The sequence below is a fragment of the Pseudophryne corroboree genome, chromosome 1 (assembly GCF_028390025.1).
Source record: "Pseudophryne corroboree isolate aPseCor3 chromosome 1, aPseCor3.hap2, whole genome shotgun sequence".
NCBI classification, from domain to species: Eukaryota; Metazoa; Chordata; class Amphibia; order Anura; family Myobatrachidae; genus Pseudophryne; species Pseudophryne corroboree.
The window spans coordinates 846,513,227-846,530,041 of NC_086444.1; the positions used below are offsets into that span (position 1 = coordinate 846,513,227).

Consider the following 16,815-nt stretch of genomic DNA (forward strand, 5'->3'; position numbering starts at 1 on the left):
CAGAGGACGTGTGTAGTGTCCTGAATGTGCTTTAGGAGGGTCACCATCGTTAACAGGGGGATAGCCCCGGAGAGGACCTCCTGAATTTGAGTTGCCCATGAATGAATGGCATGGGTCATCCAGCAACCAGCAATGACCGGCCGTTGCGATACAGGAGTGTAGCCTCTATTTTTCTATCTCCAGGATCCTTTATAGTAAAGGAGCTCGGGGCAGGCATCACTGCCTTTTTGGATAGTCGAGGGACTGATACATCAACCCCCGGGGGTTCCTCACAAAATTTCCTACCTTCAGGAGCAAATGGGAAAGTGCGCAAAAACTTTTTGGACACTTGGAAATTTTTGTCTGGATTTTTCCAGGCTAACTTGAATAGGTCATCTAACGCTGCAAAATCAGGGAAAGCGACATTAGCTTGATTTGTGTAAAGAAAAACAACTGCTGTGACGCAGCGTCCTCTAGAGGGAGCTTTAACACATCCCGTATAGCCATAATAGGGGTTCAATACCCTGAGCAGAATTGGTATCCCGAATAACGGGGTCGAAGTCCTCCCCATCCTCATCTGTGTCAGATAGTAGAGCAGGCAATCCACACTTTTGTGGTCCCGCATGAGAGGAGGAAGGGGGAGGGGGCGCTGGGTAACATCTGCCCTAGCAGCTAAATCTGCAACAGCCTGTTATAGTAGCTGAGTTTTTTTAACATTAGCAGTGAGCTGGAATGACATATCAGACATCATATTTTTCAGAGACCCCAGCCATGCGTGCTCTGGATCATCTCCTGCAGCCCCTTCACTGATTTGTGAAGATTGGCTGCTCTGTTCACAAGAAACAGAATCAGATGATGCTGGAGAGAATCTAGTGTGACATACACTGCACAGCTTGTGTTTACCCATGTTTTACAGTAAGCACAATAACATACACACAGATAGTAATATCTCAAGCCTGCCCATACTGTATGTGAGAGGAGACACAGGGGACACCAGCACACCCAGAGTTATACAGCCACAGTGAGGCTGACAGCTAATTATAACACAGTAAACACTAATAATGTCTGTCCAGTAGAGGACCAGATAGTGTACAATAGCGGCTCTCCCCCTTTGCTACACCCTGTGGCTGCATTAAGCAGAGGAAGGCGCCAAAACGCCGCTGGTCCCGCTCTCAGGTAGCTCCGCCCCCTCCAATGGCGTTGGAGCTATAGTGATTATTTATACTGGCAATGTCTACCGTTTGCTCAAAAACATAACAAAAGTGCTAGTTCAAGCGATTGTGAGCCAGTCTACACGGGGGACCCCCCAAAAAAGGTCCCTCGTGTCAGCCAGTCCTAGCGGGACCCCGACAGGAGGTTACCGTACGCCGCACCCGCGTTCAGTCGCACTTTGAACCGGGGGACCCCCCCAGGGGGCCCCCGGTTTGTACTCACCACAGACGTCACCTTCAGGTAGTGGGCGTGCTGCGATTGTGACAGCCAAGGCGCAGTGCCCTGCAGAACAACAACCCCTCAGGACAGTGGTCCCTGCAGCGGGGAAGCGGCTCTGCACCTCGCAAGGACGGTGACCGCCTCCACCCCTAACTTCCACGGTGCAGGTATGATGTTGCCCAAACAGCATACCGAAAATAACAAACATTAAAAAGAAATTGAAGAAAACTCTCTGGAGCTCAGAGATGTGCATCCTCTCCTGAGGGGACTTTTTTCTAAACTGCCTGTGGGAGGGGGCATAGAGGGAAGGAGCCAGCACCCAGTGAAGAAATTTAAAGTACACTGGCTACTTTGGGCCCAGTCTATAAGATTCATACCAGCCCACACCATCCACACCGTATAACCTGGAATATACGCAACCAGTTAACAGTATGAACAAAACAGCATCAGCCAACGACTGATCTTAACTGTAACATAACCCTTATGTAAGCAACAACTATATACAAGTCTTGCAGAAATATGTCCGCACTGGGACGGGCGCCCAGCATCCTCTACGGACTAGGAGAAAAGATTTACCGGTAGGTTTAAATCTTATTTTCTCTAACGTCCTAGAGGATGCTGGGGACTCCGTAAGGACCATGGGGATTATACCAAAGCTCCAGACCGGGCGGGAGAGTGCGGATGACTCTGCAGCACCGATTGAGCAAACATGAGGTCCTCATCAGCCAGGGTATCAAACTTGTAGAATTTAGCAAAAGTGTTTGAACCCGACCAAGTAGCTGCTCGGCAAAGTTGTAAAGCCGAGACGCCTCGGGCAGTCGCCCAAGAAGGGCCCACCTTCCTAGTGGAATGGGCCTTTACCGAATTTGGTAACGGCAATCCAGCCGTAGAATGAGCCTGCTGAATCGTGTTACAGATCCAGCGAGCAATAGTCTGCTTAGAAGCAGGAGCGCCAACCTTGTTGGCTGCATACAGGACAAACAGTGCCTCTGTTTTCCTAACCCGAGCCGTCCTGGCTACGTAAATTTTTAAAGCCCTGACTACATCCAGGGACTTGGAATCCTCCAAGTCTCCCGTAGCCACCGGCACCACAATAGGTTAGTTCATATGAAACTATGACACCACCTTAGGCAAAATTGAGGATGAGTCCTCAACTCTGCTCTATCCACATGGAAAATCAGATAGGGGCTTTTGTGAGACAAAGCCGCCAATTCGGACACCCGCCTTGCAGATGCCAAGGCCAACAACATGACCACCTTCCAAGTGAGAAATTTTAATTCAACCGTTTGAAGAGGTTCAAACCAGTGAGATTTTAGGAACCGTAACACCACGTTAAGGTCCCATGGTGCCACTGGGGGCACAAAAGGGGGCTGGATGTGCAGCACTCCCTTTACAAAAGTCTGGACTTCTGGGAGAGAAGCCAATTCCTTCTGAAAGAATATAGATAGGGCCGAAATCTGTACTTTAATGGAGCCTAACTTCAGGCCCATATCCACTCCTATCTGTAAAAAGTGGAGAAAACGGCCAAGGTGGAAATCTTCCGTAGGAGCATTCTTGGATTCACACCAAGATACATACTTCCTCCAGATACGGTGATAATGTTTCGCCGTCACCTCCTTCCTAGCCCTTATCAGAGTAGGGATGACTTCCTCCGGAATACCTTTCCCAGCTAGGAGTCTGTGTTCAACCGCCATGCCGTCAAACGTAACCGCGGTAAGTCTTGGAACACGCAGGGCCCCTGCTGCAATAGGTCCTCCCTGAGAGGAAGAGGCCATGGATCTTCCGTGAGCATCTCCCGAAGATCCGAATACCATGCCCTTCGAGGCCAATCTGGAACAATGAGTATTGTCTGCACTCTTTTTCGTCTTATGATTCTCAATATTTTTGAGATGAGAGGAAGAGGAGGGAACACATAGACCGACTGAAACACCCATGGTGTCACCAGGGCGTCTACTGCTACTGCCTGAGGTTACCTCCGAAGCTTCTTGTTGAGGCGTGACGCCATCATGTCTATTTGAGGAAGTCTCCAAAGACTTGTTATCTCTGCAAAAACTTCCTGATGAAGTCACCACTCTCCTGGATGGAGATCGTCTGCGCTGAGGAAGTCTGCTTCCTAGTTGTCCACTCCCGGAATGAAGACTGCTGACAGAGCGCTTACGTGATTTTCCGCCCAGTGAAGAATCCTGGTGGCTTCCGCCATTGCCATTCTGCTCCTTGTCCTGCCTTAGCGGTTTACATGAGCCACGGCTGTGACGTTGTCTGATTGAATCAGTGCCGGTAGGTCGCGAAAAAGATTCTCCGCTTGTCGTAGGCCGTTGTATATGGCCCTTAATTCCAGTATGTTGATATGTAGACAAGCCTCCTGGCTTGACCATAGGCCCTGAAACTTTCTTCCTAGTGTGACTGCTCCCCATCCTAGGAGGCTCGCGCCCGTGGTCACCAGAACCCAGTCTTGAATGCCGAACCTGCGACCCTCTAGAAGGTGAGTACTCTGCAGCCACCACAGGAGAGACACCCTGGCCCTGGGGGATAGGCTTATTTTCTGATGAATTTGAAGATGGGACCCTGACCACTTGTCCAGAAGGTCCCACTGAAATGTCCTCGCATGCAACCTGCCGAAGGGGATGGCCTCGTAGGTCGCCACCATTTTCCCCAGTACTCGAGTGCATTGATGGACTGACACTCTTGTCGGTTTTAACAGGTCTCTGACCATGTTCTGGAGTTCCTGGGCTTTTTCCATTGGGAGAAAAACCCTCTTTTGTTCCGTGTCCAGAATCATGCCTAAGAAAGATAGCCGAGTCGTTGGAACCAACTGTGACTTTGGTAGATTTAGAATACAGCCATGTTGCTGCAGCACTCTCAGGGAGAGCGACACGCTTTTCAGCAACTGATCTCTCGATCTCGCTTTTATCAGGAGATCGGCCAAGTACGGGATAATTGTGACTCCGTGCCTGCGCAGGAGCACCATCATTTCCGCCATTACTTTGGTGAAAACCCTCAGGGCCGTGGAAAGCCCAAACGGCAACGTCTGAAACTGGTAATGACAGTCCGGTACAGCGAATCTCAGGTACGCCTGATGAGGGGGATATATGGGGACATGAAGGTATGCATCCTTTATGTCCAGTGACACCATAAAATCCCTCCCTTCCAGGCTGGAGATAACTGCCCGGAGCGATTCCATCTTGAATTTAAACTTTTTCAAGTACAGGTTTAGGGATTTTAGATTTAGAATGGGCCTGACCGAGCCATCCGGTTTCGGGACCACAAACAGGGTTGAATAGTACCCTTTCGCCCTGTTGAACTAGGGGAACCTCGACAACCACTGGTTGTTGACACAGTTTTTGAATTGCAGCTAAAACTATCTCCCTTTCTGGGGAAGAAGCTGGTAACGCCGATTTGAAAAACCGTCGAGGAGGCACGTCTTCGAATTCCAGCTTGTATCCCTGGGATACAATTTTCATTGCCCAAGGATCCACGCCTGACTGAACCCAGACGTGGCTGAAGAGTCGAAGACGTGCCCCCACCGGCGCGGACTCCCTCAGTGGAGCCCCAGCGTCATGCAGTGGATTTAGTAGAAGCCAGGGAGGACTTCTGCTCCTGGGAACTAGCCGTAGCAGGCATTCTTTTCCCTCTACCCTTACCTCTGGCGAGGAAGGAAGAGCCCCGACCTCTTCTGGACTTATGCGGCCGAAAGGACTGCATCTGATATTGAGGTGTTTTCTTTTGCTGTGGGGGTACATAAGGTAAAAAAGTAGATAAATCCCGCGGTAGCTGTGGAATCCAGGTCCGCGAGACCTTCACCAAATAAAATCTCACCCTTGTAAGGCAAAACTTCCATATACCTCTGAGTCGGCATCACCCGTCCATTGGCGGGTCCACAGGGCACGCCTAGCAGAAATCGCCATGGCGTTGGCTCTCGAACCTAGCAGCCCATCTCTCTGAGCGTCTCTCATATATAAGACTGCGTCTTTAATGTGACCTAAGGTCAATAAAATGGTATCCCTATCTAGGGTATCAATGTCAGCTGACAAGGTATCTGTCCAAGCTGCTACAGCGCTACAAACCCAAGCCGACGCTATTGCCGGTCTGAGCAAAGCACCCGTATGTGTATAAGTTGATTTTAAAGTAGTTTCCTGTCTGCGATCAACAGGATCCTTGAGGGCTGCCGTGTCTGGAGACGGTAGCGCCACCTTCTTGGACAAGCGCGTTAAAGCCTTGTCCACACTGGGCGATGATTCCCACCGTACCCTGTCCTATGCAGGGAAAGGATACGCCATAAGAATCTTCTTGGGAATCTGCAGTTTTTTGTCTGGAGTTTCCCAAGCTTTTTCAAATAACGCGTTCAGCTCATGAGATGGGAGAAAGGTTACCTCAGGTTTCTTTTCCTTAAACATGCATACCCTCGTGTCAGGGACAGAGGGGTCATCTGTGATATGCAAAACATCTTTTATTGCCATAATCATATAATGAATACTTTTAGCCACCCTTGGGTGTAACCTAGCATCATCGTAGTCGACATTGGAGTCAGAATCCGTGTCGGTATCAGTGTCTGCTACCTGGGACAGGGGACGTTTCTGAGACCCTGAAGGGCCCTGTGACATAGTCAAAGCCATGGATTGACTCCCTGTTTTATCCCTGGACTCTGCTTTGTCCAATCTCTTATGTAATAAAGCCACATTTGCATTTAAAACATTCCACATATCCAACCAATCAGGTGTCGACGTTGCCGACGGAGACACCACAATAATCTGCTCCACCACCTCCTTAGATGAGCCTTCCGCTTCAGATATGCCGACACACACGTACCGACACCCCCAAACACTCAGGGATATATCTATATGGAGACAGTCCCCCAATAAGGCCCTTTGGAGAGACAGAGAGAGAGTATGCCAGCACACACCCAGCGCCACCTGACACTGGAATAAAATCCCAGCCAGTACAGCGCTTTTATATAAATATATATACACACACTCACTGCGCCAATTAAATGTGCCCCCCCCCCCCCTTCTTTGCCCTCTGTAACCGTGTTCAGCAGGGGAGAGTTCGGGGAGCCAGCTTCTCTGCAGTGTGCTGTGGAGAAAATGGCGCCGGTTAGTGCTGGAGGATCAAGCTCCGCCCCCTCCGCGGCGGGCTTTGGTCCCGCTCAAATTATTTATACTGGCCGGGGTTTATTAATATACTGCCTCCGCAGTATCTACTCTAAATACCAGTGTCCCTTGAGGCTTATATTGCTGCCCAGGGCGCCCCCCCCCCCCTGCGCCCTGCACCCTTACAGTGCCCGCTGTATGTGTATGTGTGGGAGCAATGGCGCGCAGCGTTACCGCTGCGCGTTACCTCAGTGAAGATCTGAAGTCTTCTGCCGCCTTTGAAGTCTTCTTTTCTTCTTAATACTCACCCGGCTTCTATCTTCCGGCTCTGTGAGGAGGACGGCGGCGCGGCTCCGAGACGAACGGCGAGGGTGAGACCTGCGTACCGACCCTCTGGAGCTAATGGTGTCCAGTAGCCTAAGAAGCAGAGCCTATCATTTAAGTAGGTCTGCTTCTCTCCCCTCAGTCCCACGATGCAGGGAGCCTGTTGCCAGCAGTGCTCCCTGAAAATAAAAAAACCTAACAAAAAGTCTTTTTCAGAGAAACTCAGGAGAGCTCCCCTGCAGTGCACCCAGTCTCCTCTGGGCACAGGATCTAACTGAGGTCTGGAGGAGAGGCATAGAGGGAGGAGCCAGTGCACACCCATTCTAAAGTTTCTTTATAGTCCCATGTCTCCTGCGGAGCCCGTCTATACCGCATGGTCCTTACGAAGTCCCCAGCATCCTGTAGGACGTAAGAGAAACAGATTCTACAAAATAGTCCATATATATTAGCTGTATGGCTGCCCGGTTTAGATATATCAGCTGTATGGCTGCCCGGTCCAGATATATCAGCTGTATGGCTGCCCGGTCCAGATATATCAGCTGTATGGCTGCCCGATCCAGATATATCAGCTGTATGGCTGCCCGGTCCAGATATATCAGCTGTATGGCTGCCCGGTCCAGATATATCAGCTGTATGGCTGCCCGGTCCAGATATATCAGCTGTATGGCTGCCCCGTCCAGATATATCAGCTGTATGGCTGCCCGGTCCAGATATATCAGCTGTATGGCTGCCCGGTCCAGATATATCAGCTGTATGGCTGCCCGGTCCAGATATATCAGCTGTATGGCTGCCCGGTCCAGATATATCAGCTGTATGGCTGCCCGGTCCAGATATATCAGCTGTATGGCTGCCCGGTCCAGATGGGATCCGGTCTGGAGATCGACAGTGTCTAGGTCGACAATGTTTAGGTCGACCAATATAGGTTGACAGTCACAGGGTCGACATGTTTTCAAGGTCAACAGGGTTTCTAGGGCGACATGTTCTATGTCGACAGGTCAAAAGGTCGACATGAGTTTTTCACTTTTTTTTTTACTTTTTCATACTTAACGATCCACGCGGACTACGATTGCGAATAGTAACCTTATCCAAAGCATGGCGAGCTAACGCGGTGCACTAGTTGGGCTTCCCGGTCACTGTACGGAGAAAACGTCACCAAAAAAACATGAAAAACTCATGTCGACCTTTTGACCTGTCGACCTAGAACATGTCGACTTTCCAGCCCTGTCGACCTACAGTGGTCGACCTAAATATTGTCGATCTAATGATCCACACCCGGTCCAGATATATCAGCTGTATGGCTACCCGGTCCAGATTTATTAGTTAGTTATTAGTTGTATGGTTGCCTGTCCCCGATATATTAGCTGTCTCTTCAAATTATATTAGCTGTATTCAGATATATTAGTTGTATGGTTACCTACAGTACTCCAGATATATTAGTTGTATGGTTACCTGCAAACACAGAAGACACTTGGGTTGTCTGTCCAGAGCCAAGAGGCTTGCTGTTCAATGGCTTTGCAATTATCAGCTTGGTAATAACAGCACCAGATGAAGATGCAGGAACTTTCTTTGCAATCTGTAAAGTCAAGAACAAACATGTGAAATAAAGAATCTGCTGTGCTTTCTGTATATAAAATAAATACTAATAATATGCAGATAAACTAGTCAACAACTTATATCTGTATACAAGCGCCAAACATCCACGTATGAAAGTACACTGGCGTCCAAATCGGGTGTAGTAGGGGTCGGGATTCCGGCGCCGGTATGCTGGTCGTCGGGAGCCCAGCCTCCGGCAAACAGAAGACCACCCATCCAAATCAAGTAGGAGACGAAATATACGTTATGGTAAGAACTTACCATTGATAACGGTATTTCTCCTAAGTCCACAGGATCCACAGGATAACAACAGGGATATGATGAAGCGGCAGCGGATTTGCACCAATCTATCGAAGCATTTCCAGCCTCCCAGCATGCAACGGGCCAGTCCATATATCCCCGCCTCCTTGCTCAGGCAAATCAGTTGTACTCCAAAGCACAAGGCAGGAGCATCATAGAAATCCCTAATCAGGCGATAAGAACACACATTCACACCGTTCCGTACAAGAAGGAAGAGGTTGGTGAGTAAAAGGATCCTCAAATCAGGTGCGTCAGGGTGGGATCCCTGTGGATCCTGTGGACTTAGGAGAAACACTTATCAACGGTAAGTTCTTACCAGAACGTATATTTCTCCGGCAGGGTCCACAGGTTATCCACAGGATAACAATGGGAATTCCCAAAGTAATTTAGTGGTGGGGACGCTCCTGATTAGACAGGAGAATACTTCGCCCGAATTCAGCGCCATTAGAGGCAAAGGTATCCAAGGCATAATGTCTAATGAATGTGTTAATGGGAAGACCATGTGGCTGCCTTACATATCTGTTCTACTGAAGCACCATGTTGTGCTGCCCATGATGGACCTACCTTATGAGTAGAGTGAGCAGAGACAATAGCCGGAACAGGGAGATCAGCCTGAGAATATGCTTCTGAAATAGTCATCCAAAGCCATCTTGCCAGTGTCTGCTTATCAGCAGGCCATCCTCTCTTGTGAAATCCATAGAGAATGGAGAGAGAATCTGTCTTTCTGATGGCACTGGTACGATCCACGTAGATCCTTAATGCATGGACCACGCCCAGCGATGCATCTCCCGCAGAAAGGCCCGGTACCTGGAAAGCCGGGACTACAATTACTTCTTTAAGGTGGAATTTAGACACCACCTTCGGAAGATACCCAGATCTAGTTCTGAGAACTGCTTTTTCTGGATAAAAAAATCAGAAATGGGGAACGACACGATAATGCCCCTAAATCTGATACTCTTCAAGCTGACGACAAAGAGAACTTTAGCTGTCAACCATTTAAGATCCACTTGATTAAGAGGTTCAAACGGGGCAACTTGAAGGGCTTTCAGGACTAGACTTAAGTCCCAAGGCACTGTAGGAGGAACAAAAGGAGGTTGAATGCGCAGCATTTCCTGGAAAAAAGTACGCACATCCTGTAAATTGGCAATTTTCTTTTGGAACCATACAGTCAATGCCGACAGTTGCACTCTCAAGGAAGCCACCTTCAAACCTTTATCCATTCCTGCCTGAAGGAATGCTAAGACCCTGGAAACTCTGAAAGCCTTAGGGTCCATTTTCCGTTCACTGCACCAATGAATATAGGCATGCCATATTCTGTGATAAATGCGAGCTAAGGAAGGTTTCCTTGTTCTGAGCATAGTTTGAATTACCTGTTGCGAGAATCCTCTTGACTTCAGGATAGAGGTTTCAAGAACCACGCCGTCAAAGACAGTCGATCCAGATGTCTGTGATAACAAGGACCCTGCATCAGAAGATCTGGACGTTGAGGGAGCAGAAGTGGAACATCCATCGACATCCTCTGCAGATCTATGTACCAATGTCTTCTGGGCTAAGCTGGAACTATTAGTATCACGGCACCTTTCCTTTGCTTTATCTTTCTCACCACCATGGGTAATAGGGTGATTGCCCCGTATGCGAGAACTTTGTTGTTCAGATGGGACGCCATGAGATCTCTCTCTGGCAACCCCCACTTGTCTACTAGAGTCTGGAAGACCTCCGGGTGTAGAGACCATTTGCTTGCCTGAATGGCGTGTCGACTGAGAAAGTCCGCTTCCCAGTTTAGGACACCCAGAACGAACACTGCGGACAAGGCTGGATGATGAAGCTCTGCCCACTTTAGTGTGTGACTTACCTCCTTCATTGCTTTTCGTCTGCGAGTTCCTCCCTGATGGTTGAGGTACACCACTGCCGTCGCATTGTCCGAGCGGATCTGGACAGGTTTTCCCTGAAGAATATCCTTTTCCTGAATCAGTGCCATGTATACGGCCAGAAGTTCCAATATGTTTAATGACAGCCAACTTTTTTCCTTGGTCCATTGCCCCTGAAAACAACACCTTCCTGACACTGCTCCCCAGTCCTGGAGACTGGCATCTGTCGTCAGAATTTCCAAATCTGATATCCAAAGGGGTCTCCCCTTGTCCATATGGAATGTCTGTAGCCACCAGGCTAATGACCTTCTTACTTCTATCATAAGAGACATGGTCTGTGTTTTTATCGTCTGAAGCAACCCATTCCATTTGGCAAGAATCAGACGCTGCAGAGACCTCGAGTGGAATTGTGCATACTCCACCATGTCGAACATTATAATAATTATAATAATAATTTTATTTATATAGCGCTCTTTCTCCAATAGGACTCAAGGCGCTTAACAGATACACAGCATAATATAGTACAGAAAAATAATGAAGTACATTTTTCATAAAATACAGAAGCATGAAGATACTAAAAGAGACACTATGGAAATGCTTGAGTAAACAGGAAAGTCTTGAGTCTACTTTTGAAGGATTCTATAGTTGGGGCCTCTCGCACTGTGCTGGGAAGTGAGTTCCATAGAGTCGGAGCCGCATGACTAAAAGCTCGACCCCCAGATGAATTACGGTAGATTCTAGGTACTGCTAAAAGTCCTTCATCTACAGATCGCAGTAATCGAGTGGGGCAGTATGGGATCAGAAGCTGTTTCAGGTACCTTGGGCCTTGGTCATGTAATGCTTTGAAACTCAGTAAGCCAATCTTGAAGAGGATTCGCCATCTTACAGGCAGCCAGTGAAGGGAGTAGAGGATGGGTGTTATGTGGCTGGAACGGGGCTGTTTGGTTAACAGCCTGGCAGCTGTGTTTTGCACCAGCTGTAAGCGTTGCAATTCTTTTGCTGGTAGACCAAGGTAGAGGGCATTACAGTAGTCTAATCGAGATGATACAAATGCATGTATGACTTTTGGCATATCATCTGAGGGAATTAGGTGCTTGATTCTGGCTATGTTCCTCAGGTGAAAGAATGAGGATTTGATTGTGGCTGATATCTGATGTTTAAGTGTCAAGCCATCATCCAGGACAACGCCAAGATTCCGCACATGATCACTGGTCTGTAATTCTGAATCCCCGAGTGTAAGTCCAGTTGGTTGGCTATGCTGCAGTCTTGTCCTTTGATGTTGCGGTCGTATTATAAGGACCTCTGTTTTATCCGGGTTCAGTCGCAGCCAACTGGCGCTCATCCACTCCTGTAGTTCAGCTAGACAGCCATTCAGGGTTGCTACTGGGTTATCAGTGCCCGGAGCAAAGGACAAGTACAGTTGTGTATCATCTGCATAGCAGTGGTAGACCAGGCCATGGCGCCTGATTATTTCGCCCAATGGGAGCATGTATACTGCAAAAAGCATGGGGGATAGTATAGAACCTTGTGGGACACCACATGGCAATGGCACTGGTGGTGATGAGTATAATCCAGATGATACTCTCTGTGACCTGCCTGTGAGAAATGATTTGAACCAGTTTAGGACTGTGCCATCCAGACCACAGAAGTGTATCAGTCGCTCAATCAGAAGCCCGTGGTCCACGGTATCAAATGCTGCCGAGAGATCCAGAAGGATTAATATTGAACAGTCACCTCTGTCTTTTGCCATCAGAAGATCATTTAACACACACACCAGGGCTGTTTCAGTGCTATGACACTATGTGCTAACATTGATACCATCAAACCCATCCCCCGCATTGCTGAATGAATGGATACCTTTTGATTGTGTAGCAAGTCCTGAATCCTTGATTGGACCTTGGATATCTTGTTCGGAGGTAAACTTACTCTCTGAAGACCTGAATCCAGTACAGCCCCCAAGTGAGTCATCCGTTGAGACGATTTTGCCCAGTTTATGAGCCCTCTGACCATGGTCCGGCTCCTGCCGCACCAAACAAAAAACTGATTTGCCTGAGCAAGGAGGCGGGGATATACGGACGGGCCCGTTGCATGCTGGGAGGCCGGAAAAGCTTTGACAGATTGGTGCAAATCCGCTGTCGCTTCATCATTTCCCCATTGTTATCCTGTGGATAACCTGTGGACCCTGCCGGAGAAATGCTTATTTGAAAATGCTCAGATGACCAATTTAGCAATGGTTTTCAGTTTAAAAATAAAAATAATATAAAAAAGCAAAAGGATTCCTTATTTACTTGCATTGTAGAGAATTTTTTTTATCATTTATTTTCATTCCCATAAATCGGAGCCATGCATGTAAAGCACACTAACACACATTTATTTACATATCTGACCAAAAGAAAAAAAAGCATCTTTCTGTATCTAATTTCACAGGGATATTAAGTATAGACTATACCAGGGGTGGCCAAACCGCGGCTCTTTCATCCGCCGCATGCGGCTCAGCCGGGTACTGGCCACCGCTGCCCTGGCCCCCCCCTTCCCCCGTGCTCACTGCGCTGCTGCTGTCACTCTGTGAGGGGAGGAGTGCGCAGCGTGCGCCTCTCCTGCCCCTCACTCTCCGGCGGCGGTCCGTGAGCCAATCAGAGCTCGCGGATCAGCAGCTAAGGCTGCCGGACTGCGAGCTTTGATTGGCTCACGGACCGGCGCCTAATTGAAGAGAGACAGCCGCCGGAGAGTGAGGGGCAGGAGACGCGCACGCTGCGCTCTCCTCCCCTCAGAGACAGCAGCAGCGCGGTGAGCAGCACGGGGGAAGGGGGTCGGTCATGTATATCTGGCACTGGGGGCAGAGCTGGCACTGTGTGGGGACATGTATATCTGGCACTGGGGGCAGAGCTGGCACTGTGTGGGGACATGTATATCTGGCACTGGGGGTAGAGCTGGCACTGTGTGGGGACATGTATATATGGCACTGGGGGCAGAGCTGGCACTGTGTGGGGACATATATATCTGGCACTGGGGGGGGGAGAATGTGTATGTGGCACTGTGGGGACATGTGTGTATGTGGCACTGTGGGGACATGTATGTATGTGGCACTGTAGGGACATGTGTGTATGTGGCACTGTGGGGACATGTGTGTATGTGGCACTGTGGGGACGTGTGTATGTGGCACTGTGGGGACATATGTTTCTGGCAGTGTGGAGGCACCCATTTTTTGACACTTTTATATGTATGTGGCACTGTACTGGGACATTATATTTATTTGGCACTGTACAACATGACTAAAAACGGAGTTATGACAAGGTCATATTCCTACAAACATCATAACGAAAGGTGTGAGCACAAAATGGGGTGTAGCTTTGTGAAAACTAGGCCACGCCCCAATTTTTGCGCATGATACTGGCTCTTGCCCTTGACTACAGATCTTTTCTGGCTCTTTGCCTCTGACTGGTTGGCCACCCCTGGACTATACATTCTTCAATAGCCTAAGCATTGCATGTGGGAAATTGGCACAGGCTCAAGTATGATTTACCGACGGTCGGGATACCGGCTGTCAGTATACCAACAACGGCATCCCGGCCGTCAGTATGCAGGCAACGGGTCCAGCGCCTCACTACGCTCGCCACAGGTTCTATTCTCACTCTATGGGAAAGATTCAAATGTTTGAAAAGTCTGTTGGGTTTTTTCCTGTCTATTAGATAGAAAAAAAAAAAACAGACTCCCAACTGACTTTTCAAACATTTGAATCTTCCCCTATGAGTGTTGTGGACATGCACAAGTGTGAATAGCCCCTGTGGACCGGTTGCTTGCTGTCGGTATTGTCAGCAGTCAGGATTCTGGCGTCTGTATACTGACCGCAAGGATCCTGGCGGACGGAAAATTAACTGCATCCCATTGGCACTACTACTGGCTCTACAGCAGTAGGAGCAAGATGGAGAACACCGTGTGAGTGCAGGAGGGTGTGTTTCTATGGGGTTGTAATGGTGTTGCTCCAGGGGGGGAGGAAATGTGTTGCTACATGAGATGGCCACTGCCCCGGTGATAGCACATTCTTCTTTGTAGCACTGCACACACTTCTGTCTTCATAGGGACCTTTTAGTAATGCTGCAAAGCATTTTCCTGAACAAATTTTGGAATCGGCAATCCTGCAGCATACTGGATAGTAAGTCTGATCCAGCGAGAAATGGTCTGCTTAGAAGCAGGACACCCAATCTTGTTGGGATCGTAAAGGACAAAGAGTGCGTCCAACTTCCTGTGACGAGCAGTTCGTTTCACATACATTTTCAAAGCCTGTACAACATCCAAGGACTTTGAGGTAATCCAGGTGTCAGTAGCCACTGGCCTCACAATAGGTTGGTTAATATGAAAAGCCGATACAACCTTTGGAAGAAACTGCTGACGCGTTCTGAGCTCAGCTCTATCCTCAGGGAAAATCAAGTAGGGGCTCTTATGCAACAATGCCCCAAATTCTGACACAAGTCGTGCAGATGCTAATAGCAACAGAGTGACCGCCTTCCAAGTAAGAAATTTTAAGTCTACCTCCTGTAAAGGTTCGAACCAATCCGATTGCATGAACTTCAGCACCACACTAAGATCCCAAGGTGTCGTAGGAGGCACAAAGGGTGGTTGGATGTGGAGAACTCCTTTCAAGAATGTCTGAACCTCAGGAAGAGCAGACAATTGTTTCTGGAAGAAAATGGACAAGGCCGAAATCTGGACCTTAATGGATCCCAAGCATAGTACCACATCCACACCTGCTTGCAAAAAGAGGAGAAAACGTCCTAGTTGAAATACCAAGACACGTATTTCTTCCAAATCCGATGGGAATGCTTAGACGTTACCCCCTTCCTAGCTTGGATCAGAGTAGGAATGACCTTGTTCGGAATGCCATTCCGAGCTAAGATTTGACGTTCAACCCCCATGCCGTCAAATGTAGCCGCAGTAAGTCTTGATAGGCGAACGGCCCCTGTTGTAGAAGGTCCTCGCAAAGAGGAAGAGGCCTCGGGTCCTCCAGCAATAATTCCAGAAGATCCGCGTACCTAGCCTGTCTTGGTCAGTCCGGAGCAATGAGGATTGCCTGAACTCTTGTTGTTTTTATCAGTCTGAGACTCCTTGGGATGAGTGGAAGTGGAGGGAACACATACACTGACTGGAACACCCATGGAGATACCAGTGCGTCTACCGCCACTGCTTGTGGGTCTCTTGACCTGGAAAAGTACCTCCGAAGCTTCTTGTTGAGGCGAGAGGCGATCATGTCTATGTGAGGTACACCCCACCGGCTTGTTACCTCTGCGAATACCTCCGGGTGGAGGCGACATTCTCCTGGATGGAGATCGTGTCTGCTGAGGAAGTCTGTTTCCCAGTGGTCCACTCCCGGAATGAAGACCGCCGACAGCACCAGTGCGTGCCTTTCCGCCCAGAGGAGGATTCTCGTTACCTCTGACATTGCGGCTCTGCTCTTCGTTCCGCCCTACCTGTTTATGTAGGACACCGCTGTGATGTTGTCCGAATGAACCTGAATGGCACAATCTTGCAGAAGATGTGCCGCTTGTAGAAGGCCGTTGTATATGGCCCTTAGTTCCAGAACGTTTATTGGAAGGACAGATTCCTGACTGGACCACCTTCCTTGGAAGTTTTCCCCCCTGGTGACTGCTCCCCAACCTCTGAGGCTTGCATTTGTGGTTAGAAGAATCCAGTTCTGAATCCCGGCCCTCGAGCAGGTGAGAAGTTTGCAGCCACCATAGGAGTGAAATCCTGGCTTTCGGCGACAGGCGTATCTGTGAAGATGTGATCCCGACCACTTGTTCTGGAGATCCAGCTGGATGAACCATGCATGGAATCTTCTGTACTGTAGAGCCTTGTAGGAGGCCACCATGTTTCCCAGAAGGCGAATGCACTGATGAACCGATACCCAAGCTGGCTTCAGGACATCCCGGACCACTGATTGGATCACCAACGCTTTCTCCACTGTCAGAAACACCCTCTGCACTTCCGTGTCGAGTATCATCCCTAGGAAGTGCAGTCTCCTTGTCGGCTCCAAATGTGACTTTGGAAGGTTCAGGATCCACCCATGATCCCGGAGTAGTTGAGTTGAGAGAGCAATACTCAACAACAGCTTCTCCCTGGAAGATGCCTTTATCAGCAGATCGTCCAGATATGGAATTATGTTCACTCCGTTTGCGGAGAAGGAGCATCATCTCCGCCATTACCTTGGTGAACACCCTTGGTGCTGTGGAGAGGCC

General features: G+C 48.9%; 1 protein-coding gene across 1 annotated transcript in view; it reads right to left on the reverse strand.

The window, feature by feature from the left end:
• Positions 1-16,815, reverse strand: part of LIN54 (lin-54 DREAM MuvB core complex component) — a 157,353-nt gene that overhangs the window by 102,095 nt on the left and 38,443 nt on the right. The window contains exon 3 of the mRNA XM_063919931.1: positions 8,271-8,394. Coding sequence (XP_063776001.1) covers positions 8,271-8,394 — 124 coding nt within the window. The remainder of the gene's footprint in view (positions 1-8,270; positions 8,395-16,815) is intronic.